Source organism: Urocampus carinirostris, chromosome 9 (genome assembly GCF_059441175.1).
Source record: "Urocampus carinirostris isolate Australia breed hairy pipefish chromosome 9, RoL_Ucar_1.0, whole genome shotgun sequence".
In the NCBI taxonomy this organism is placed as follows: domain Eukaryota; kingdom Metazoa; phylum Chordata; class Actinopteri; order Syngnathiformes; family Syngnathidae; genus Urocampus; species Urocampus carinirostris.
The window spans coordinates 25342082-25368442 of NC_142357.1; the positions used below are offsets into that span (position 1 = coordinate 25342082).

Consider the following 26361-nt stretch of genomic DNA (forward strand, 5'->3'; position numbering starts at 1 on the left):
GTGTAACAAAAAAAAAGTTAGTTTTTAGCTTATGAAACATCACAGACACTTTTGATGAAAGCTTTTTAAAAGTCTTAAGTTAAAAGAGAAAACGGTCCACGTTGGATTGGGCTGTTGTGACGTGTTAGCAACACCTTAAGCCACGAGAGTTTAAAGAGCACCCCAACACTCGTGTTTTAAAAACCGTGGCAAAATGCCAAAAATCACGTCGCGGTACCGTTTTTGCCTCATTTCATTGAGTTTTCAAATCATAAACGAAACTTTTCTGTTTCGGAGCTCGTCGCCGTGCCACTCACCGCTCGGTCGGGAATGCCCCCCCAAAGACCCCTTTGTCTCAGTCCGACATCCTGAATGAAACAACTCGGCTCCAGCTCAACTTCAAAGAATGCTGGGGCCGACTCGGAGAACTCGGATAAGTTCGCCCCAAAAGCGGCCCGGTTTGGAATCCTTCCGAAGCGGTTTTGTGGGTCTTGTTGCCACTTTAGCGGGCGTTTTTGCGGGCGAGGGTCTGCCGCTGTGACAAAGTCGCCTGCTCGGCTGCACCAGCTGCCGCCGTAGCGGCGTGAGGATCGTGCGCTTGGCTGGAGAGTCCTTCCTCTCAGATTGGGAAATGTAGTCCTTTTGTGTGTGGGTGCCGGGAAAGGACTACAGATTTCCGGTTTTTCTCTTTTTTCAATCGCTTTACTGAACGATGGCTTTGAATACAATGTCGTAGCCGTTTTTTCCGTGTATAGTGCGCCAAAATCATTCAAAAAATTTTAATTCATTCAATGTCGGACGTTTCCATACCTGTCAAGCTCCAGGGCCCCATGCCCTTACAAACTGTCGTATTTTCCCTTAGAAAATACTTAATAATCTTTCACCATATTTTTTTTCAAACGTGTTTATATATGTAGTTTAACATGTTGTATTGTACATGTGTTTCGTTATATCATATATATTATTAATTAACATTTTGTTGTGAGATGCTGAGTTGTTCGACAGTTTTACAGTAATCCCTCGGTTATCGCGGTTAATGGGGGCCAAAACCACCCACGAAAAGTGAAAATCCGCGAAGTATTTGTTTTTTGATTGTTTTTATTATTATTTTTTTTTTAGACCTGCGAAGCTCTGAACCCGTGAACTCAGAATCACGAAGTTCGGTGTTAGGTTAATTGCCCGGTCCAAATTGTCCCTAGGTGTGAATTAGCGAGTCAGTTGTCTGTCTCTGTGTGCCCTGCGACTGCCTGGTAACCAGTTCAGGATAGCTGGGATGGACTCCTGCAACCCCGTGACCCTACTGGGGATAAGCGGTGCAGATAATGGATGGATGGACAGCCAAAATGCACGAATTTGATTTATTTCCCAAAAACATTGTATTACCGTAATTATATGATGTTACTTAAGCTCCAGATATTGTTTTATTTCCAATATTTATATACATGTTGACCTTTTGGCATTAAGTAGTGGTAGATTTTATGGTGCACTCGGTTTAACACGTGAAAGACAAACTGGATGTGGCAAACTTTTACTAAAACAGAAAATGCACAAAGACCAAGTCTCACTTCAAAATAAAGCAGCCATAGACTAAAATATTACTATTAGGTCAATTTTCTTTATTCTTGTTTAAATTTGAAAAAGCGGTTTGTTTGTTTTTAATCAGTTCATGCTTTTAAGGGGAAAAAAGCAGTAGTCTTACCATACCGGCCGACTCTACATCTGTGTGCGTTAGACTACCACTTAAAATTATTTATCGTCAATGCAATACCAAAATATGTCGACAACAAATGTAATCAAGGCCTCACGTATTCAACCACGTGGCAACGTGCGTAAAATAGTGTCATGAGATAAATACGAATACCTTTTACCATGTTACTTCTACACCCTGAATGGTCCAGTGGTAAGATTTCAGTACTCTCACCGCTGTGATCCAGGTTCAATTCCCATTGAATTCAACATTGCTAATGTTTTTCGACTGATCAATCATCGAGTTATGTTTATTTGTATAGCCCTTAATCACAAAGAGTCTCAAAGGGTGTCAAGGTGGCCGTTTTGGATGTAAATCTCTCAGAATTTTCCATTATGTAAATAACTTGTTTCTATATTCCTAAATACAAAAACAATCTTTCTCTCACACACACACACACACATAAAACAACGTTTCAATAATCAGTCTAATTATATTTCTTGTACGTTTATCAATCTTATATTCTTTTATTTTGAAGTCGTGCTCATGTGTGTGCTGTTTACACTGACGAATAATAAACCACACCACATGGAAGCCTCGTGTAAGTAGTTGCTCCTGCTATCACGATTTAGTTTTTAACAATATATGTATTTTATCTGTGTAAATACAGCCACCAAAGAGTCTTAATAATGACTCTCTCTGACAAAGGGCTGCACAGATTATTGCAAACCACAGACTATTATTACACCATCCCCTGATCTAAAACCTACATGATAACAAGGAAAAACTCAAAACCTCAGCATGAGGAGAATGAAGAAACCTTGAAAAGGGACCACGTATGAGGTAATTCCTCTTTCAGGATGACCAGGTTGCAATGGACGTTGAAGAGCATCAACAAACACTTCACAGACATCTTAAACATGAGACATTGTTCATTGGGTGGCAGTAGCTCAGGAGGTAGAGCGCTCCGTTTGGGATCAAGAAATTGCAGTTTGAATCCCGGCTCCTCCATGTGGGTAAGACACTGAACTCCTAATGCCCCCAATAAGCATGGCTGCACGGCCACTATTGGTGTGTGAGTGTGTGAATGAGTAAATTGTAAAGCACTTTGACTTGAATGGCGCTATACAGGTATAAATGCAGATCATTTAATTTCATTCATAACCGCTCAGATAAAGTAAAATACTACCATAAGTCTTTACAGTGGGCAGCACGGCGGCGCAGTGGTTAGCGCATGTGCAGCACAGTTCATGTCTTGGGAACCTCCTGCGTGGGTTCAAATCCAGCTCCAGCCTTCCTGTGCGGAGTTTGTATGTTCTCCCCGTGCTTGTGTGGGTTTCCTGCAGGCACTCCAGCTTCCTCCCACATTCCAAAAACATGCATTTCAGGTGAATTGGCCGGTCCAAATTGGCCCTAGGTGTGAATGAGCGAGTGAATTGTCTGTCCCCCGTGTGCCCTGCGATTGGCTGGCAACCAGTTCAGGGTGTCCACTGCCCGATGATTGCAGATATGTATCCAGCACCCCCGCGACCCTACTGAGGATAAGCAGTGGAGCTAATGAGATGAGAAGTCTTTACGTGTAGATATATGGTATAAACAAAAAATAAAACACTTTTTATTTCTTTCTGTGAAGAGCCCAGTACCAAACCACTCACGATCTGAGGGTCCACGCCCAGGTGCTAGTTAATCACTGTCCATAAGCAGGGTTGGGTAGGGTTACTTTAACTGGATTACTTTTAATTACTTTTGGATTACTACAATACCAAATATGCTAATAAAAGACAAAAAAAACTAAATATGAATACAATGATGACTCACAACACGTGGTAAGCTTTCTCTCCTGGCTTTGATCTCTTTGATCTCCGGCAAAACTTACATAAAATGCGACAGAAACAAAATGAAAATAAATCCAAACAGCTTGCCAACATCATTTTTGCCGTTCCATGTGTTCCGTTACTCCAAGCCTGCACAAAATTTAGTCATTTTACTCATATTTAGTTTGTTTTGTCTTTCATTAGCATATTTGGCATTGGAGTAATCCAAAAGTAATTGAAAGTAATCCAGTTAAAGTAACCCTACCCAACCCTGTCCATAAGGACAAGTCTTTTCACCCGCTTCCCTTAAAAATGAACCCAGAACAATAGACGGTGAAAGCGCACCCTCTCGTGGAGATTCCACGAACTGTCCAACATCTCTAATAAGGTTTCTTCTTTGCGGATTTTGCGTATTGCTTTAGGGAACCGGGGGAAAACGAGGTGTTGGTGTAGTGGTATAAAAAATTAAAGAGTGACAAAATAACTCAGCAAACTGAAATATCAAAACAAATCAAATCAAAATGTATTTGTAAAGCACTTTTCGGCAACGACTTCAACACAAAGTGCTGTATAAAAGCATTCAATGTACAATTACAAAAAAATCCGTGTGTACTGTATGTATATAAAATCAGGGTTGGATAGGGTTACTTTAACTGGATTACTTTCAATTACTTTTGGATTACTCCAATACCAAATATGCTAATAAAATAAAAAAAAAAACTAAATATGAATAAAATTACTAAATTTTGTGCAGGCTTGGGGAGTAACGGAATACATGGAACGGCAAAAATGATGTTGGCAAGCTGTTTGGATTTATTTTCATTTTGTTTCTGTCGCATTTTATGTTAGTTTTGCCGGAGATCAAAGCCAGGAGAGAAAGCTTACCACGTGTTGCGAGTCATAATTGTATTCATATTTAGTTTCTTTTGTCTTTTATTAGCATATTTGGTATTGGAGTAATCCAAAAGTAATTGAAAGTAATCCAGTTAAAGTAACGCTACCCAACCCTGTATAAAATCAAGCCTCGTCACCCAGTAAACTAGTTTTTGCGTGAGGCTGTGAACGTGAACTCCAGTGAATGTACATTCGGTCCAGAAGGGGTCATAGTAGAGTCCGTTCTGCTCCGAGTCAAAGATCTGCAACCAGACCTGGTCCAAAGGTTAGAGGTGGAGAACCGTGGCACCAGACGCCACATCGTGGTTCCCGGTATTTGGGTCTTGATCTTGAACATCTTGATCTTGTATTGTCCGTTGTGCACCAGGCCGATGGCGAGGTGCTTGTTGGCTACAGCGATGTCGTAGGTCAAGTAATAAATTCCTGGTATGCAAATTTGCCGCTGCTGGAATTAGTGGTCGCCTTCGTTGAGTAGGATGCGGCCACCAAGAAAAGCCAAACGGGCGGCGGTGCCGCATTTGTAGCCACCCGCTTCTCCTTTCTGACCCGCGTCGCCTTCGTCTCCTTTTGGTCCCGGTTTTCCAGCTGTTCCTGGGGGCCCCCTTTGCCCCTTTGGACCTCGTAGTCCAGCCTTGCCGATGAAGCCCGCACGGCCTTTCAACCCTGGTTTGCCTGGATTTCCTGGCCTGCCTTGATCACCCGAGGGTAGGACACTGGATGATTTCAGGGCCAAAGAGTTGATTTACAACAGTGCTTCTCATTTATTTTACGTCATGACCAGCCCGAAGAAAACCTCTTGCTCCCCCACTCAACAGACCATTATTACAACATCCCCTTATCCGAAACTTGCATGAGGGTAAGATAAACTAAAAAGAAAAAAACATGGGGAAAATTAAGAAACCTTGTGAAGGCAATCCCCCTTTCAGGATGACCAGGCTTCAATCCTCTCTCCTCATCCGTGTTAAGTAAATTTTTGCTCGGTCACTTAAGGGTCTGCCACCCTTCGTGTCTACATTTCAGACTCATACTCGGTGCTATGCGCAAAGAACAGATGCTAAATATCACCGGGACTGGGCGGTCACAGGTTCAAGCTTCTACAAATAAGAGCGTCACTGCCCCTTAGTGTAGGGGAGGTGTAATTGCACATTATTCTAGGACAGGAAAAAAAAATGTTACATTTGATAATCAGTTTTCAAGCGTTACAGTAGTTACTTTTTCGATGGTATTTTTTTAGTATTTCTATAATCGGATTTTTGTTGAAGTTCAGTAGTTTTGTAGTATTACTGTAGTTTTATTTTGTACTATTCCTGCAGTAGTTTTTCCAAGGCAGTAAATTCTTAGTATTTCTGTAGTATTTTTGTTGTATTTCCATAGTAGATTTTTTGTTGTTATGTCTCTAGTATTACAGTACTTAAATGACTGTTTTTTTTGTAGAAATACTCTATCATTTTTCCGTAATTTTGTACTAAATCTGTTGTATTTTGTCGTATTTCTATCGTAGATTTTTTGATGTACATCTGTAGTTTTATTTTTGTAGTATTTTTGTTGTATTTCCATAGGAGAATTTTTGTAGTATCGCTCTAGTTGTATTTTTGCAGTGTTTCTGTTATAATACTTCTGTAGTACTGTAATATTTTTCTGTATTTTTTTTTGTATTGTAGTATTATGAAGTGGTATTTTTGTAGTATTTCTGTAGACAAATTTTTGATGTATTACCAAAGCGATTCTCTTCTCACACCCTCACTATTAGAGAACAACTGATCCCTCATTGTATTGCGGTTTACCTTTCGCTGTTTTGCTACTTTGTGGATTTTCACGGTGACTTGTGTACTACATTCTGATTAGCTAAAAATCCCTCCCCCCCATTTCTGTCTGTCCGTCAATAGTGTTGTTGTCTAAGTTGTACACGTACATAGAGCAGCCTGACAAGCCTACATTACACACAAGCAAATCTATAACAATTTCAAGCTTTCAAAGCCATCATGTCATCAAAACGCTCCACACCGACAAAAGCACATGCGGCTAGGGTCCGAAAGCCAGAAAAAGGCTTTCTATCGCCGACAAAGTTGGACCTCTCAGCATGCCAAACTGAGGAAGTTAAATTAATTTTACGCCACATTTTTGTTTACCAATAACGTATCAACTGTCTATCTATCTTTCTACCCTTGTCATATCCCTCGAGAGGGGTGACCGACAGCATGACAAACACATACAAAACAAAAAAAATAAAAAGGGAAAAGGTAGCGAAAAACACACACAATCATTTTTGGACCATGGCCAACCCAAATGCCCAAACAAGTTAAGCACCTCGGCACCTAAGTTGGTCATGCTTTCGACTCTCCAGATAAAACGGGACACGTGAAAGCAGCCATATCACTTGGGTCGGGGTGACACAACACTCATCTCTTCAACAGCAGGGCCCGACAGCTTTCACTGGTTTACCCCTGCCGCATCATATGGGTGCTCTGCCCATCCCTTAGAACGCGTCTAAACATCCCACTATCCTTTCACAACACCTCTCCATTCATTGACTATCACCAACAAGAGCTCTAGCTTCCATTGTATGTAGACCTCTTTCCTGCAGAGCACTCATAACACTATCCATCCACGTCAATCGCGGCCTTCCTCTTGGTGTCCTTCCATTTACTTCTGCGAAATAAAGATAAAATACATGAGAACAAAATAATGATGAAAAGGTTGGGTCCGAAAATAATTTCCCATCCTTTTCAGAATCTGTAGTGCAATATAGTAGCAAAATCATTGTGAAAATTATAATTTGTCAGTAAAGAGGTTTTGACTAAAAAAAAAAAAAAAAAAAAAAAACAACAAAAACATTTGACAACGTACATTATTTTTTATTTCTTATTTTAAATATTATTTTAATGTTATTAATGACAATCTTTTGTTTTCCAATAATATCCACATAATGGCAACATAAAAAAGTGCCCTGAAATCCTTCCACCCCTTTTTGGGAATCAGTACAGAAGTTACTTCTTTAAAAAATATTTAAAAGTACAATATTTTTGTTAAATGTTTGAGCTTGTAAACAGTGTTTTTGGTTTCAAAGAAAACTAGAATATTTAATGAATAAATAACACTTACTACCTTGCGGATTTGCACTATCGAGGGTCCTTTTTGAAACGCAACCCCGGCAAACAAGAGATACAGTATTAATTACAATCAAAAGAATGATGGATTGTTTTGTGTGCAAAAGGGAACCATTGACTGCTGACCTGCATACCCGACTTGGCAGCATTATAACGCTTTTCTGCCTCTTAATATTTGTGTCTGAATTGGGTTACAAGAAAAAACACACCAAAGACTTTACTTTGAGGTAATGGTGGCGGTATCTTGCGGGCAAAAGCAGTTTATTGCTGAGGGCAAAACTACATATCCCATGAGTACTTGCGAAAAGTTATTTTTGGTAACGGCACCAGAATCCTGACCAGACTGAATCCTTAAATACCCTTTTACTCAAGTAGCAGATCTTTTATTCGTATTCCCAGATACATTTGATTTTCCTTTGGTTGTTTTTTGTAGTTTCAGCCATGACAGAATTGCGCATAGACGTTCGAATCTACTTCTGCCTTAGTAATGCCAGATGAGGAAGTGACGTTTACCGTAGAGCAGTTATATTTGTCGTAAAGCAAAGTTGGAAAGTTTGTAGTTTTTAGACACTAGGGTTATTCATAAGTAGAAATTATATCAAAAGAGGCATACATTATTATGTGAATGTCAAAAAGTTCCTATGTAGTACTTGAATTAAAACAAATATTACACAACGAAGGCAGCGATTGAGAAGAATTTGGATGCTTTTTATCTACAGTATTTTTCATCAGGCTCAAGTCAGAATCTATCGTGAGGCATTATTTGATGTCAGGGTTGGTTCAAATATGTTACAATATCCAAATCTTCACTTTAAGCCCCAGTGTGTAATATTTTACCAATAGATGGCACTGTGTTGTCCAGTGCGAAAGAAAACCAGTGTCACAGAGCACAGTGTAGCAGCAAGTTGCAAGACAAACATGGGAGCGACCTTATTTAAGGGATTCCACCATCTAAAAGAAACTAATTTCTCGACCTGTTTTTTTCACATCAAAGAATTAACATTGATTTAATAGTTCAAGTATTTTTGTGTGGTATTCAATATTTTTTGTACCACGAGGATGCACTTAATATTATACACTGTCCCTTTAACACTTCTTTTTCTTGTTGCAAAAACATTTTCAGCCTGTGACCATAAACTAACCCTGGTCTTGCGACTGACGCGTGTTTAAAACCTCTAATAACTCTTTTTTTCTAGGACATAAATGGTCAGAAGAACAATATTTCCCAATTCTCAAGAACCTCCTTCTCTTTTTCTCCCTTCTCTTCATCCCGCCCATCAGGACCATCCTTTCCAGGCGCGTCCCTTGGCCCCAACACCTCAGATTCCCTGCAGGCCCTGTGGGGCCAGGCAGACTGCAAACCAGATTGGAAGAGTGGATTGTGATGTTGCGTCAGTTTCTGGGTGAGGAATACAAGGACTGAGAGAGGACCGCAGATAAAAAGCAGGACGACACATATACGTGAAGCACAGCAGCCTCTGAGGAGTCATGGACAAGATCAGTTGATATTTAGTGCAGTTTACAAAAACCTGCAATGCAGTTTAATGAAGTGAGGTTCCATTCAGGGATCTTCTACAACTCACTAATTGAAAATAGTGAAGGCGTCTCGCAACACGCAGTCCGTCTTCAGCCTCAGTCTTTTTGGGTTAAGACTGCAATATTTCAGAGAAGCACTAACCAGAAATGTGCAATCCAGTAATTTGGTCCTTACCCTCCAGCCAGCCACCCCTTCCCCCCAAAAAACAACAAATGCTTTCAACATGAGGTCATTATATTCAGGTCGACGCAACACTTTTGCAAAAATGAAGCAATTATGTTGTAAAAAAAGAGTTGTTCTGTTATATATTCTGATTATCAATCCTTAATACTTTGCAAAAACGGGGGGGGGGGGGGGGGGGCAGTTTGCGAGTAGTTGTCTTATTGTGTTTCAAGTTGTGAAAAATGGGGCAGGCAACTTTTCAGATGTCCGGTGTCCAGTAACTTTTTGTCATGAGTTTCAGACACTGCTATCAGAAAGGATTTTCCCAGAAAACCTGGATAAGTCTGGTGGTTCAATAAAGATATCACCAACTAGGAACAAGAAGAAGAGAGGTTGAAATGAATCATTTGCATCTGTACTTTTCTTTTACTTCTAGGTAAATCGCACAAAGTGTGATGGAAAACCCAGGAGTTAAAAATCACTGGAGGTATCAAACAAATGAAACAAAGGTAATATTCACTGTTACCTCTGTAGTTGAACAATTACAGAATTTAACCAAAATATAACGTTTTCATCGAATAATTAGGATGAGATTCACTAGAAACTCAGTGCCAATGACACTTATGGTTGCCAAAATGCATTTGGGATGACCAAGATAAGCTTTTTCCCGTCAGCCCATTTTTTCCTTTTCGTTTTCTCAATAATTTCATTTTAAAGTTGTATATTTTGAATTCACTCTAATCTTGTATTTTGGATGAACAGGGGGGAAAAACAATGTAAATCTATTAATTCATCAATCTTTACTAGGCTGACTGTATATGAGATAAGATGGTACAGATGAGTGACCTTAAGAAAAAAAGGTTCTGTTTTAAAAAATATTGCATTCAAATCTGTACTCATCACGACTCTGAACCAACCGTGCCATATTAAAATGGACTATTAGATATTTTTCTGTTTGAAATTTACCGAAGAAAGTTAGACAACTAAAATTCAGTAAAGTATATATCTCATCTCATCTCATTAGCTGCACCGCTTATACTCAGTTAGGGTCGCAGGGGTGCTGGAGCCCATCCCAATCATCGGGCAGTGGGCAGAGGACACCCTGAACTGGTTGCCAGCCAATCGCAGGGCACACAGAGACTGACAACCCGCTCGCTCATTCACACCTAGGGACAATTTGGACCGGCCAATCCACCTGAAGTGCATGTCTTTGGAATGTGGGAAGAAACCGGAGTGCCCGGAGGAAACCCACGCAAGCACGGGGAGAACATACAAACTCCGCACAGGAAGTCCGGTAGCTGGATTTGAACCCATAAAGTATATATATAGATTTTAATTAGAAAAAAATGCTTGATTTATTTGACTGTAGTTTGTTTTTTAGTAATGGAGAAAAACTGTCACCATGTCTTCCACATAATACTGGAAAAAAAAACAGATTTGTGTTTTGCTGTCGGACTAAACTCAGTCCCTTTTGTGAAATATTGTTTCACCGAGCAACAGCGCAGGTCACTGTCCGAGAAAAGGAGCCATGGGGTCGTCGGGCCGGCAGCGTTTCATTCGGAAGGCCTCGATCTCTTCCTCGGTGGGGGCCTTGATTTCCTGCAGGCTGTGATACGGCCGTTTCCGCTCATCCAGCTGCATCAGGGCATCTACGTGCTTCACACGCTTGTCTTCTGCTTCCAGGGCCTGCCGGGATGGAAACGAGTAAGCAGAGTCAAGACGGTAGAAGACAAGGGGGGGTCCAGTAAGTGCAAGCGAGCGCGTTACCTTCTTCAGCTTTTCCTTCTTTTTCTCCTCGTCCTCAGATTCACTGCTGTCGCTGCTGACAGTGGTGACATTCGTCACGTGTTTCTTTTTCCTTCTATTCCTCTTTTTCTTTTTCTTGTCTTTCATCTTTTGTTGGTGCATCTGAAAGATAAAACAAAGACAGAAAAAAACAGTACAATAAATGATATGGTTTCTGCAGGACAAAAAGATGGTTGCGGTACTAGCTCCATGCCAGAGGGGTGCTGTTGAGTTAGTCTCAACTACTTAGCAGTGTGAAGAACATGAACACTTCTAAAAAGTATTACTTTTGACAGGGATTCCTATCTATGGCATTTCATATTATGTTAATATATCATACCTGTCAACCTCCACGGCTCCATGCCCGTACAAACTGTCGTATTTTCCCGTACAAAATACTCTTACACTGTATCGTTTTTTTTTCTGAATGATGCATGATGGGGAATCCCCAGGCGGCAGACGCATGCAATTGACAAATTTGCGTTTTTCCTTCTACGTTGTACTCGTCTTAAAATGCATAAAAAATGTACTTTGTACGGCAAAACCGTACAGGTTGACAGCATACCTGCCAACTTTTGAAAGTGAAAAAGCCTAGTAGCTAGGGTCCAGGGGCCGCAGGCCCTGGTCAGGTCCAGGACGATGTCCGGTGGGGGGTTCAGGGGGGTGAAGCCCCCCTGAAGTCAAAGGATTTTTAGCATTTTCAGGGCTTAAAATGCAGCTAAGAAGTAACAAATTTTACATTTTTTTCACAATCACAACCTCATGTTTACAGTCAATTTACCTAAACTGTACTGATGGAAATAATCAAAAGAAAGTTCTTTAAAGCTCAACAATGTATTTAATATAACAAAGTCATAGAAAACCCTCATAGTTTTCTTTTCTTTTCAATATTTGATACAATAAGAAACAAAACATTTAATTTTTTATCATTGAAGTAATATTATTCAGTGTTGGTTCTTGGGTTGGTTTTCAGGTTAGTTTGGAAACTTGTTATTTGAGATATTCCAATATATTTGTGAGTGAATAATTATATAATTGATTTTGATCAGTTTTTATATAAATAAAATAACAACCAGGCCCAACACTGACTAATAGTTAAATTTTACATGCAATTTAACTATTGGAAGCAGTTGAAGATAAAACAAAATTTGGCAAACAATAATTAAACTAATTATCTAACTAAGAAAACATTTCACTGGCACATTTCCAAGTGTCACTGCACTGCATACAAGTGTATGTCCATTGAGGCAGTCACTTCTCATCTTAGAAATTCCCAATTTCACTTAACTGACTTCAGCACATATTTAAGCAATAAACAAACTAAAGGCTAAATCTATATATATCATGCAAACAATTTCACTGGCACATTTCTAAGTGTCACTGCTCCATTGAATCAGTCACTTCTCAAAGTGAAGCAAGGCACACCAGAGTCAATTGAACATGCGAGGCCAAAAGATTTTTCTCCGCTGAAAAGCAGATAATAAGAGACTGAAAAGCCATAAACATGCATGGGTTGATTCACTTTAGCAAAATTAATGATATCCAAATGTTCTCCATGTTATACAAGCTACAGCCTAAGCATTATTTGTTTTCCATTGTGCATCGTTTTGATTTTTTCAACTGGTCTTTCGAATGGGTCACACTGTGGCACTTGTATCCAGATGATGTCATCATCATTTTCCTAGTCATCAGGCTGCCAAGCACTTTGGTCGATAGACTTGCCCGGAACTCCGTCTTGTTCTTGTTGACATGACTGAAGATGCGTTCACAGTCTGCGTTGCTGTGATAAATCACCAACACAGACTTGGCCACTTTGAAGAGGGCTCCAAACTTGGCCTTGCCAGTGGCTGGGTCCTTGAGTTTTGAGAGCTCGTTCCACGCTGTGTCCACTCGCTCAGCTTCTGTGATGGCAGGGGTGAGTGGATCGCACTGGTATACGAGGAACTCCTCTTCCAGACTCCTCTTGTCATCCTTGGTCAGGAGGTGAGGGTACCTCTCAGCAAAGAATCTCACCTGGCTGAACTTGCAGTCCTGCCTGTAGCTGATATCCAGCATCCGGGCATTCACCAGAACTTCATCCCCAAAGGGAAATGCGCTGATCATGTAGCTGCATGTGCTGCTGTAGAATGCCCTGACACTGGAAAAGAAAGTGGTGAGGTCACATTCCTTTGCATGTTCAGCCACATAGTCCCTGCAGTTGGTTCCCATGAAGAGATCCTCGTCGTCCTTCTGGTTGGCCCGGTCCTTAAAGTTCACCTTTGTGATGTCACTGGCAGCGATGATGACCTTTGGCTTCATTAAGCACATGATGAGCTTGCTGAACTGAGTCGAGAGCACATGGTGCAAGAGATGCACGCAGGGTTCATCTTTTTGGAGGAAGGTGTTGGTCTCGTTGAAGATTGGCAAGACTGCCATCAAGAAATGGGCATACAACAAAGTGTTCTTGTCACTCATCTTGGTGAGGATAAGGCTGGCTTTGCTGCTGCTGGTCTTGGTGTCATCTTCTTTCTTCTTCTCCTTCACCTTCTTAGACTTGTCCGCCACTTCCTTCTCCTTGAACATGTACCTGGCCAAGTCGAAGGTCTTGGAGGAGTCTGCTTTCTCATCTGTTGCCTGAGGAGCGGCCGTGTCCAGCTTCCTTTTCTTCTCCTCCGACTTCTTCACATCAGGAGTGTAGGGCCTCTTTCTTCCTCTGCTGGATGGCATGCTGGACTTCTTCTCATGACCCACCTCTGCCTCAAAGAACTTGATGAGAGCCGTCCACTGCTGAAGGAGTCGGTCCAAGCAATGCTCCAGGGACAGCCATCTCGTTGACACATGCTTCAGGATCTTGGCCTTGGGTAGACCTTCCTCTTCTTGGAACTGTCGGAGTGCCTGCTTGCGTTTGCTGCTCTTCTCCAAGTAGTAGAACACGTCCACAAGCAGATCATCTAGCTTCACTGGCAATTGCTTCGCCCCTCTCTGAACAGCCAAGTGGATGAGATGGCAGGAACAACCTGCAAATTAATTGCAAAAATTGTAAATGTTCATGGATAAATAGATAATATCCCCAATTCTGGAACATAATCTAAATGCATAAAAACAAGGTTGTCATGGTGTAGTAAAAATTAATACTGTAGTCATAATGTCAAGAGATGTAATGTTGGTGGTAATGGTTAATGCAAGTCCTCATATACCTATGGCTGATGGATTGTAATTTGCTTTAAATCATGTAATTTTAGTAATATTTTATTAAAAACATTATCTGAAGTTTTGATATTTAAAAATTAGGAGTATAAGAAATAACATGACATTTCCTGAAACTACTTTGTAAAACATAACTAATTAATTACATCTATACAAACACACATCTCAAGGTGATTACTATGGGCACATAAAAATAATTAAATGACAAATTTTACTTGAATTAAAATATCTCAATATTATAATTGAAATCAGTACTGTAAAAGAATCTATGGAAAATTGTATTTTCAAGTGATATATTTGATACCATAAATTAATCAGCTTGCAGCGTTTTCGTAATAGGCACATCGATATGAAATAATAATAATTTTGAATAAATTGCATAGTCAATTACCTGCGATGTATGCCGATGGAGATTTTTCTGTGATGAAGGACGCGACTCCTTTCTTGGATCCAAGCATAACAGCGGCGTTGTCGGCAGCAAAACACACTAAATTATCCCAGGGAATGTTGTTCGAGTTCATTTCTTTTTCGATAATCTTAAAAATGTTCTCGCCCGTCGATGCCGTGTTGCATTCTCTCAACGAAAGAAGCACTGACAGAACTTTTCCTGTTTGGTTATCGAAGAATCGTACACAAATTGGATAAAGTTTTACATCGTCGTAGTCTGTACTTCCATCAGTAGACATGCTAAAAGGCGAAGATTTGATGACATCGACGATGCTTTGTGATGATTCTTCACCAAGGCACTGAACGATGTTCGAAGTTTTCGTTCTCCCACAACCATATTTTTTAGCGATCTTAGAATCGGGAAACATTCTCCTGAAAAGCGGTCCCATGTGGTCGGCCATAGCGATTGGAACACCATGTTCAATGATCGCTTCAGTAAATAACACTTCGGCATTTATGACGTCCAAAGAATCGGTTGGGGCGACAAAAAAAGTGGAGATTTTGCCGCTGGAATTACTGTCATTGGCATTTGATTTGTGTTTTTTCGTTCCAACGTGGTCTTTAACGTCGCTAATTCCTCCATGACCCACAGAAAAGTCTTGTCTACACAGTGTGCAGTTCGCGTAATTTTCACCTTTTCTCGATCTGATAATTACTCCAGGGAAAGCTTTGAAATATTCTTCACGAAAGCACTGTAATTTTCGTTTCGGTTTCACAATTTTCTGCACTTTTTCTCCGGTAGATTCCATGATCTATTCAAAGCACCGTGACCTACATCTCGGTTCCTTCTCGCTGCCGATTAAACAATGGCAGTGCTCCAATTGAGCTAAAAATAAACCTCCCGCATGCGCAGACGACTGGCAGTGCCGATAGCCTTTGTTTGAAATGGTACTTCGCGATCTCGCGGTGGAATGTTTTTCGTTCTTTATTTACGATTTTTTTTTTTTTTTTTTAAGGGGAAAACCGTAGTTTTTGTAATGAAACCGAAACACCGTAGTGGGTTCAAGAAAACCGTACTCATTACGGCAGAACCGTAGTAGTTGGCAGGTATGTGACAGGTATTATATATTCTTATTTAAGAAACAATGTCAAGTATTGGAAGCGAAAAAAAATCGATTAGGACAACTCAAAAACACGATTACATGTCAAATTTGGGGGCAGTACTTGCAGTTTTTAATTATGGGACATCTCTTTGTAAAAAATCTAAATTTTAATGGTAATTTTCTGGTATTTGATTTCTTGAATTGTATTTTTTAAAAAACATTATGCATAGAGTATACATAAGAATGAATGTAAAAAAAATTTGTTTAATACGATTTGGCCCTAAGCCTGGTTTCCAATACCATTATGGCTGTTGTGAGTACCAATACCCTGAAATCTAATAACCCCTATATGAAAATAAGGATTAAAATGAAAATGAAATGATTTGCATTTATATAGCGCTTTTCAAGTCAATGACTTCCCAAAGCGGTTTACAGTGTGCTTCACATTTCCCAATAGCGGCCTTGCAGCCATGTAAGGCGCTAACCTGCTTATTGGGGGTAATAGGAGTTCAGTGTCTTACCCAAGGACACTTCGACATGTAACACGGACAAGCCGGGATTCGAACTGGGATCCCTTGATCCCAAGACGAGCGCTCTACCTCCTGAGCTACTGCCACCCTAAGCTTCAAATTTGATAACAAGGCCATCAAGTTGTTTGTATCTTTTACCTCAAGCAGAGACTTAGGCTGTTCTTGGTCTTCTAGTCCATTGACATCCTCTTCAAAAGGAACACACTCAGAGTTGTTCTTGATGAGAAAAACAAATAACAAACATGAGTTGCAACGTCCATGTTCACCAAAAACGTCCTCATTACTCACGATTCCAATGCCAGCTTCTCCGGTGCAGTAACTTTGTTTAACCATAGAGTGGCAGCACTTGTACCCCCAGAAGCCGTCCTTCCAGTAGGAGCCCCAAATACACTGAATAAGGAAAATATTTAGAGCCACTAAGACCAAAAGTAACTGCAGCCAGCCTGGAAAGGCGATCTTCAGTCCTTACGGTGTGATTGTTGATGAGCACGTCTTCTTCATACTTGGAGCGTGCCACTGCCTTCTCCAGACCTTTCAGGACGGCACCGTGACGGGAGTACTCCACGTAGTCTTCAGTCTGAGCCAGCAGCAGCTCCCGCGGAGGGGCGTCCAAGTGCTCCTGGCCACCGTACTGATAAACACACAAGAATTAAAAAAAAAAACTATAACACTGGACAAACGTCATTTTTGAGACGTGGGCATAAGTCAATTCAAGTCAAGTCATGTTAATTTGTATAGCCCTTAATCACAAAGAGTATCAAAGGGCTGCACAGATCACAGATTATTGCAAACAACAGACTATTATGATGCCATCACCTGATATAAAACCTACATGAGGTATTTTATATATATATATATATAGATATATATATATTATAGCTCTTTGGGTCAAAAAAGGTTCTTCAACCCTGTAGTAGTTAGTGATGATGATGACTGGGAAAAAAAAATCCTGTACAGAATTACCATCAAGCAAACCATGAGAGTAAAAAAGTGTTTACATTATCTTTAATATGTGATTATATTTGAGTAAACTACAAGAAAAAGTGTTAAATTGAGAGTCAATATTTCAACCATTTGACAGCAGTCTAGTAGTACCTTCTCAAGGATGCCCTCCCGCTGTTGCTCTTTGAAGTCTTCTTTCTTGACCTTAAAGGAGCGATGAAGCAGCTCCAGCTTCGTGGGATCGGCTTGCAGATGCACTTCCGAGCCCCGCTCGTAGGCTTCCCAAGCAAACACTAGCAGGAGGAGGCAAATGGAACTTCAGGATGCGGTAAATGAACATGCAATTTGATGTTCTCTGTGGTTCATCATGACTGAGAGTTGGATGTTTTAGTGGCTTACTTTGCGTTTGAGCCATGGTGATGGTGTCGCCGCTGTAGCGGGCAAAGTTATCTCCAGCATATCCCACTCTGGAAGCAAAACCCACCAGGAACATCATCAGAGATCATTTTCTTAGCTAAACATTGTATACAGCTCAAGGGAGTAGTTTTGGCATTATTGTTTTGTCCCCACCAATAATATGTAATCACTTAAAAAATGTGACGTGTCCTACCAATATCGAGCTTTGTTTTGTCTCCTACCAATATTATGTGATGAATGTTCCATGTCCCCACCAATGCCAAAATCCTACCTACTCCATTCGTATAGCTCATGTGAGTTTAAACGTAAAATTAGTTTGTAGCCCAAATAATTCAAATTCACGTCTTCTTTGTCATGTTTTGACACCGCAGTTAGGCATACAGAAAACATACAGAAAGTCACCAACACAGCCCAGAAAATCATTGGCTCCTCTCTGTCGAGTTTGAAAGACATTGTTGGCTTGTGATCCTGCAGTAGAGCCAACATTATACTTGTAAAGGACCGAGAGCAGAGGTGCGCTTTAAGCATAAAGAGGGCAAGCCGGGGCTGTGCCGGCAGGCTGAGACCAGCTTGCAACTCGGCCCAAGGCTTGGCCTCCTACCCGGGCGCCGGTTGGCTGAGGCGGGTAAACCAGAAAAGGTTAATTTGCTATGAAAATTGAGATGATAGCACGTTCATGTGGGTTGGTGGAACAAATGGTGCGGGTGAAGAAACAAACTTTAAAACGTGAGCTGTTAACATCTTTTGATTAGATGAGACAAGATGGTGGAGTAACGGGTATCTGTCTCAAAACCAACGTTTTTAAGGTCTCTGTAATAGCAACAGTTGCCAAAACCAGTATCTGCACTTCAAAATATACAGTATACCTATTGGCAGACATGCTATATTATTTTAGATATATATTTTATTTTTTTCAAAGACATTTTACCCTTTTTTCTAGTAAAACAATAAAATATATCCGGAAAATTTTCAAACTTCAGTATATTTTTCTTATCATTTTGGAATACCGGTGCTGTGGAATGCTCTTCCCACTGAGGTTCGATCTGCAACCTCAAAATGAAAATGTTTAAATACAAGTTTAAAACACACTTCTATTCTATAGCATATGAATAACCTATATTTTATGGTGACAATATCTGTGTATTATTTGCCTTCATGTAGGTCTTAGATCAGGGGATGGTGTAATAAGTCTGTGGACTGCAATAATCCGTGGTCTGTGAAGCCCTTTGAGACTCTTTGTGATTAAGGGCTACACAAATAAACATGACTTGACTTGACTCTTATGCCACCTTATGCTCAGTAAAAAAAAATGCTTCACTGTATTTTAGGCACTTGGCAGGGGAATTTTAAGTGCAAGATAACTCTAAATGCACAATTTTGTATAAAATTTCTTCTTGCCCCTAATGTTCCAGCAATTTTTGCCTAAAATCCCAATATAAGACCGACTCAAATTAAATTGAATGCTGTTCTTAAACCATTCATAGAATATGGACGGCTTTGGTCTCCTTTGAAAGGTAAGACACTGAAGTTTTGTCTCAAACCCAAATATTCACTGGAAGTGCTACTAACATTGAGTAATCAGAGTTAATATACACATAAATAGAAGGTTTTTATTCTTGTTGGAATTTAGTTTTGCAAAATAAATGCCTGGAGATGGGTATAGCATGGGTATCTTAGCAGGAATACAATACAGTAGCTTGAAGCCTTGCCTGGTACCTTGCCAAATTTGATCACCATCTGAAAAACTAAACATTGTATTTGACAAATCTTTCCAAGGGAAAGTTTAGGCATTTCCAAAAATGCTAATTTAAAGGCAACCAGTTAACAGCACTAAAATATTTGCAAATGTGTAATTTGCTTTGGCCTATATTTGTAGACGTTGTTAAAGAGTTTTAAATGTTTGAATTCTCAAGTCAATGATTGATAGATAGATAGATACTTTATTCATCCCCAAAGGGAAATTCACATTTGTACACACTTGTGCATAAATATGAATCAATAGTGGGGTTACAAACTATTCCAGGGTCTAATATGAATACAATAAGGACATCTTCAATGTATTCGCACTAGAGGTAAGATCGGGCCAAAAAAAAGCACCCGAGCCCGACGCAGGCCCGAGGGGTATTAAACCCGACCCGGACCGAGCCCGACTAATTAACTGGATTTGCTGGCCCGGCCCGAAAGGGGCCCGAAATTACATATTTTATTTATAAGGAGGGGTGATTTATGATAACAAATTAAACTCTGCCTTTTGTTACAACATCTAGGCCTAAGTTAAATAAAACTGTATAAACATTTACATCTTTTATATTTCTGTGTCTGCACTGCAGATGTTACATTAAGCGACAATCTGTCATTGACGTTTTTTTTTTTTTGAGGTAGCGAAAACATTTAAGGGCGTCCGTCATTTTGACGTGTTGTGCCCTTTTCCGACTCCTATGCAAATCCTCCCCCCCCCCTGATCGTATTCTATATAAAACGCTTATTAAAACAATAAAGCGAGCTAATTATAGTGCGTTTTCCTCGTCAGTTCTCCTCTCTTGAGTTTATCCTTAACTTCTTGTTGGTCCGACTCCATATCGGGGATACCAGGCCAAAATCACGCGAATTTGCGGAGGGGAAGATTATTAAGAGGACAGCATTCACGTCACGTCACGTGCACAGAGCAGAGCATGCTCTGGCTCCGTTAAAAGCAATTACAGCTCCTTCTCCGTTTTATCCAAATTATTTATTTTATAACAAGTATTCCTTGGTCTAGTATCCATACATAGTTTAAGTATATATTTTTAATGAACATATATTTATAATTATTAATTAATTTAAAAAAAAAAAAAAAAAAAAAAAAAAGCAGGACCGAACCCGACCCGACCCGACCGTATGACTGACATTTCAGGCCCGACCCGGCCCGAAATTGCCTCGGGTTCGGGTCATAAATCTTAGGTCTAATTCGCACTACCTTTTTTTATATCCAACTGAGCTGTCATTTTACACAGTCCAAATATACAACATGGATAGACATCGAAATCGTGTAACCGACCTATTTACCTAGCATGATTCTTGATCATCAATAAACTAAAAAATGAATGTGAGCAACGCGTGGAAAGGCTTGCAGACATCTATGACTTCAACTTTTGACCACAAGATTTAACCATTCTTCATCAACAATGAAATACTATCAAAAACAAGTGATATGGACAGCTATCATACCATTCATCGATGAAATATTATAGCAGAAAATATCAAATTGAAACACACACGTGCGCACACACACACTTTTTGCCAGCCCCTCCTCATGACGTTCAAAACTTCTGGCTGACATGGGGATGTGTTTTATTCTTGTTTTTGATTGTCTATATGTGAGGCAAGCCACCAAACAAAACCTCTGAGCTCGAAAAGAAAACGTCTTTAATATATTCGCAGTAAGTAAAAGATTTTCCGTGCTTCGCTATGCAGTGAGCAATAACGTTTTTAGCAGTGACAATGGTTTTCAGGGTCTGTTTGTTTGTCGTACCTGGACACAGCGTGTTTTAATGTCTCAGCCTTGACAAACTCGTCCTTGAATTCATGTTCATGATTCGTTACGTATTGACATTTAAGCCTTGATATGCGAGGTACAACGCTCTCGAGGCATAATGCACAAACAGCACGGTCATTTTTTTGCACAAAGCCCCAGTCATTTGCCCACGCTGGCTGAAAAGAACGACATTTTTTCGCTGCAGGAGCCATCATGATTCATTCGTTTATCGCGCGCCTGTGTTTCGTTGGCTGGGTTAAAACACAGCACAGACAATCTCACAAACGGAGCAGAGGAGGAGGGGTGCGACCGTAAAGTCTCTTAACAACATGGCGCACAACTGAAAACGTCTAAATTTCAGGTAAATGCGCTTGAAAAAAGAAAATCCATTATTATTTTTCCATGCTCCATGCGTGTCATAGGTTGCCGACCCCTGCACTAGACGTCTCTGTGATGAGTACATTTTGAAATGCATATCTTGAATCCCTTTACGCTTTCAAATGATACGTGGCATGACATATTTCAGTGACTGTTGACATCGTACAGACATGTATTTGCTTCTCAACTTAAGGGGTTAACATTGGATCATTAAAACTAAATTGGCATGAAACAGTCAAAAACACTACAAAGTTAACGTTTTTAAAGGAACAGAAAGTACTGCAGACATAGAGAGAATTTTTAAAGAGAATTAAATATATTCTTAGGCATATTATATATCATCTGCAAATTGGGAATGTTTATGATACCCAAAGATTTAACTAAAAATTTGATTTGTTAGAAACATTTTGAAAAGTGGGTTTACGTTTTTGATTTTTTTTTTTTTTTTTACATAAAAAAATTGCTACACATACAATTAAATGTATTGCTTTTTTCATATTTGTTTTGGAAGTCCAAGTGTAATATGCGCTTTGGATGAGGTAGATAGAAGAGTACCCTACATATTTGCAGGTGTATAGCATACATTCTTATGTATTTTTGTTTTTGTTGTTATTTGAAAACTTGGGTTTTTAATTGTTGTATATTATAAAATATTCTGTTGTTTTGAGCAAAAATTTCTATCCATCCAAAACTTCAACATTTTAATGAAGAGGGCGTGATTAAAAAGTGTTTTTTTATAAAATCTGATTAATCGATTAATTGAAAAAAATAATCAACCTATTCATCAATTATTAAAATAATTGTTAGTTGCAGCGGTAATTCTTTTCATTTCTTTTAAATCATTATTATAAATTCATCCTCAATTGCCATGTTTAATCTTGTTGCAAACGATGTTCATTACCTTGTTAATAGTATCAATAAAGACAATTCTACTACTATTTCTTTCCAGGAACTTACTCATCAGGGTTCATCCCAGTGTTGGAGTAAGGGTTCTCTCTCATCGCTCGTGTCTTTGGATCATAGTAAGCTGAGTTTGGATCTAGATTTCTCAAGTACTATGGGGAAGAGAGATTTTAAGTAATTATTATGCACACAATATGACAGTGACGTAAACAATTTGATCGTGAGCCTCTTACTTTAGCTGTATCTTCCCTGATACGCAAATTCCTGACAGTGATTCGTCTCTTGGAGTCAAAGTTCTGTCCGGGCATGTCGATATCATCAGCGTATTTATCTTCGTCCTCATCCTCGCTGTCATGTTCCCGCTCCTATGGTCAAACAATGCCATACATGTATAAAGGATTTCAATTTTTATTTTCAGGATGTCACCATCTTGAACAGTGTTTCTCAACTGGTGGGTCGCGGACCTGTACCCAGTGGGTCTAAGGCCTTTGCTTTGGCAAAATAAAACAAAAAATAACTGAGGGTCAATCACACTTCTTAATAGTAGATTGCGACAATTGCAAAAGAAAAAGACCGTTAAAGCTTGTTTAGACATTTAGCATGGTGAATCGCAGATACGGCAAAGAATGTATCTTGAAGATAAAAGAGGACAAAAACCTCAGTGTGTTTTGTGCAGAAAGGTGCTAGTACTGGACTTTCCAAGCCAATTTGTTTAAATTTCTCCTTTACCAGTAGAAGAAATCCAGTGTGGACCGTGTATTTTACAGATCCACAAATAGATGTGATTTACATATGCAATTTTTAATATTGCGTGTGCGTTTATCAATCATCATTTTTAAATCTTGAGCAAATATATGTGTATCTTAACAATAAGTATTTTCAAGACAATTATCTCCCCATATAGGTGTTGGGTAAAAATATGGTAATTTGTAGCTGACATTTTTAGTTGCAAGTTTTCCCATTACAATTTACCATTGGGAAAGGTTACCTTCATTTTTTTTACTTCCCCATAATAAATATCCGTAATTCATAAATAATCCTTGCTCTATTACACATTTCATAGTGCCTTATATTAGGTCTAGCATGCACTTGTCCTCTTGGGTGCGTCCCATAGGGGGTGATGACGCTCAATAGGACAATGCCAGAAAAACTAATGCAAGCTGCCGTTTCACAAAGGGAAGAAATGCAATGGCAAAGCAGCCACGAGAGAGCAGTGTGTGCATCAATTTTAAGCAGAGTTGTAATATTTGGAAACAGCTTCACACATTTACAAGCACTTCACCCAAAATTCATGCACTTTTCAATCTTTGATAATACAACCTTCAAATTCAAGCATTTTCAAGGATTTCAAGCACCCGTACAAACGATGTCGTCTATTTGTGGTTTCAACTGCAGTCTTTTCGTCCAATTAATTAGTAAAGGGGAATTCAATTTCTTTCAATTGGGTCACGTCTTTATTGAGAACCGCTGATCCAAAACACTCACAGATTGGTCCAGCTTTCCTGAAGCCAACTCATCCTGAAGCTTGTGAGCCTTTAGTGTCCTTTTGGCCTAAGAAGTAAAGAAATAGGACATCACAACATATCTTCAATTGCAAAAGGCAATAAAACTTCACGGATGAAAGAGCTTACCAGATCCACTTTGGCATACTCCTCCACTATCCGCTGGTGCTCCTCTGGATCATAGCCATTCCAACGATCTCGTTTTCCGTCGTAATCCAGTTTGAGTTGAATCTGAGCGTGTTCATCCGGAGCGATGCTGGTGCCAGTAAACTTGGCCCCAACTTTCCTGGGTCGCTAAAAGAAGAGAATTCAAAAGGTTTCAGTGCATCTATTGTCAATTCTGTCGGAGTAATTTTACCTCCAAACAGTCTTTCTTCTTGTGTGTCATTGCTCCGCAGTTTTCACAGGCTCCCTTGCGGAATTTTGTAGCAACTGTGTTCTGATGGTGAAAGTTCCCACGTTAGACAGCTTAATGTGATATATTTTTACAATGTATAGACACATTTTCTTTCCTTCTCACCTCTTGCACTCCTCTTTTATACCATTCTCCAATGTTAGAAAAGTTCTCTTGCAACTCTGTCTGTGGTCTCTGATGTTTTAAAGTGGGCCTTTTGGATGGGTCGATATACCACGGCACTGACGAAATATACTGTGGGATGTGCGGGTTGATGTCCCTGGAAGAGTTGTCAAAGAAAGATCCAGCAAAATGTCTCGAGCAGGGGTTGGCAACCCAACATGTTGAAAGAGCCATATTGGACCCCATATTGAACACAAAAACATTTGTTTGAAGCCTAAAAAAAATGTCAAGTTTTATGTAAGCCTTACAAGGAAGGCATCAAATACTGCATATTTTTAGATTTGTTGGAAATTTTAAGAATGTTTGTCCTCATTTTCCATTCTCAATACTTTTGAAAAAGTGCTAGGGAGCCAATACAGAAGAAGGAAATCTTCCGAGTGCTTTGAAGCCCAGATAAAAAATGGATATGGAGTGTCTCAGTTAAGTGTTCGTTTGCAAGCTCTCAAGATTGCACAAGCCAAGAAATATAAAGGCTTCACTGTTTCCACAGGTTGGTGTACACGTTTCTTTCAATTAATTTTTAACATGGCTATTTTAAAGCAATTTGAGAGCGTATGCTTCAATGAGAGTACATAGGGTAATTTGTAACTAGATAGTTCTGGAGTTAAACGCTACTTTTTGGTGTTGGTAATCTGGGGTTTAACAGAATTACTTTTTAAACAAAGTAAATAAAAACTAACTAATTAATGCATTTTCAGTAACAGACCCATCACTGATAATGTATACCATAACTTTCAACTTATAAGTTTACCCTGTACTGTATTTTTTATTTTGATCATTTCCAAATGTGTACGCCGTATAACATTCTTTGTACGGCGAAAAATTCAATAAATTTTTGTTGGACCGATCTCATCTTGTCCATCTCGGCTCTAATCTGGTATCAGACGACAACGTCATCGTAGATTGCTAATAAATACATATTAAAATTGAAAAGTGCATTTGGGCAAGATCGCTTTTCAATGATGAAAGACATTTACAAATTTCTGCTCTGCTTTCTCCACTCTAATGTTAACAGTGAGAGACGTTTAAGAAGAATATAAGAAGACAATGGGAACTGATACTCGGACATCTTTTGCAAACTAAACTGTGGCAGATTTTGTTAGAGTACAACCATCTGTAGAAAAGACGCCTGCAGAATCCTGCACTGTTGCGTATAATAATCAATACTAATAGTACTGCAAGAGGGGAAAGAATTGAGGTAGATGCTGAAAATTCTTAGTGTTGTTTGTTTGATAAAAGAAATAAACTTGAGAATATACATTATTTTTCAATTTATTCTACATTGTTTGCCTTTCTGTGGGTAAATAGGTGCAACGTTGTGTTTGAAAGGTGTATTATGGCTTAAGGGGAATTGCAATCATTAAAAATGGGAGGCATTGGCGGGGGATGACAGGTATGGTATATAATAAAATCAAGAAATAATAAGGCTTGCAAACACATGAATGTGGACTTTGCTTACTTTCCCTCCTCGTCCACCTCAGCTGGAGCGTTTCCCAGCTTTCTCTGTTCCTCGAGTTCCTTCTTCTTCCTCCAGTCCTCCCGGGTCATCTTCTTGGGCTCATCCAGGTCCACGGCGCCCTCTGCGACAGGGGTTTCGCTGGCCTGCTGCTCCATGACTCAACCTGCGATACGGCATTTACGTTCAAACAAATATTCAAATAGTAAAGAAATAACATAATCAAAGTACAACAGAGGAGGTCTCCACACCGAAGCGCAGAACGTAATTATGTTTGAATTGGCTCCAAAAGATGACAATGGCGCAAAGGAACGACTCATGTCACATTTATTTATAACAAACAAATGTATTACCTTGGCTCACTCCAACAATAAGGGTCGAATTTGGTTCGTTTGTCTTAAATACGTAACATAAATAAACACAGCGCTAGGTTTCAAGCGTCGCCATTTTAGGTCAGGGAAAGTACGTCAGCGCGTTTCCTACTCTGTGCTGTGATTAGAT

General features: G+C 39.6%; 4 protein-coding genes across 4 annotated transcripts in view; all 4 read right to left on the reverse strand.

Annotated features, from left to right (window-relative positions):
- The window catches only part of ccnjl (cyclin J-like), a 47810-nt gene extending 47224 nt beyond the window's left edge, over positions 1 to 586 (reverse strand). The window contains exon 1 of the mRNA XM_088343335.1: positions 297 to 586. The gene's annotated coding sequence lies outside the window, so the exon portion shown is untranslated. The remainder of the gene's footprint in view (positions 1 to 296) is intronic.
- On the reverse strand, positions 379 to 10080 carry c1qtnf2 (C1q and TNF related 2). Its single transcript, XM_088344377.1, is given in 6 exon segments — positions 379 to 618; positions 4512 to 4697; positions 4700 to 5078; positions 8726 to 8801; positions 8804 to 8959; positions 10077 to 10080. Coding segments are annotated over 6 exon segments (1041 nt in total).
- On the reverse strand, positions 9964 to 26361 carry slu7 (SLU7 homolog, splicing factor). The gene is made up of 15 exons (XM_088344060.1): positions 26214 to 26361; positions 25864 to 26026; positions 24348 to 24501; positions 24186 to 24266; positions 23957 to 24121; positions 23811 to 23876; positions 22559 to 22690; positions 22380 to 22477; positions 17513 to 17580; positions 17267 to 17406; positions 16641 to 16802; positions 16460 to 16561; positions 16310 to 16387; positions 10948 to 11088; positions 9964 to 10866 (listed from the first exon to the last, which is right to left on the reverse strand). Exons 2-15 carry the CDS (start codon positions 26016 to 26018, stop codon positions 10687 to 10689), a joined length of 1722 nt encoding a protein of 573 aa, XP_088200186.1. The 5' UTR covers positions 26019 to 26026; positions 26214 to 26361; the 3' UTR covers positions 9964 to 10686.
- LOC148359904 (uncharacterized) lies at positions 11781 to 15616 on the reverse strand. The gene is made up of 2 exons (XM_088343339.1): positions 14543 to 15616; positions 11781 to 13961 (listed from the first exon to the last, which is right to left on the reverse strand). The coding sequence occupies exons 1-2, from the start codon at positions 15345 to 15347 to the stop codon at positions 12547 to 12549; spliced, it is 2220 nt and encodes a 739-aa protein (XP_088199465.1). The 5' UTR covers positions 15348 to 15616; the 3' UTR covers positions 11781 to 12546.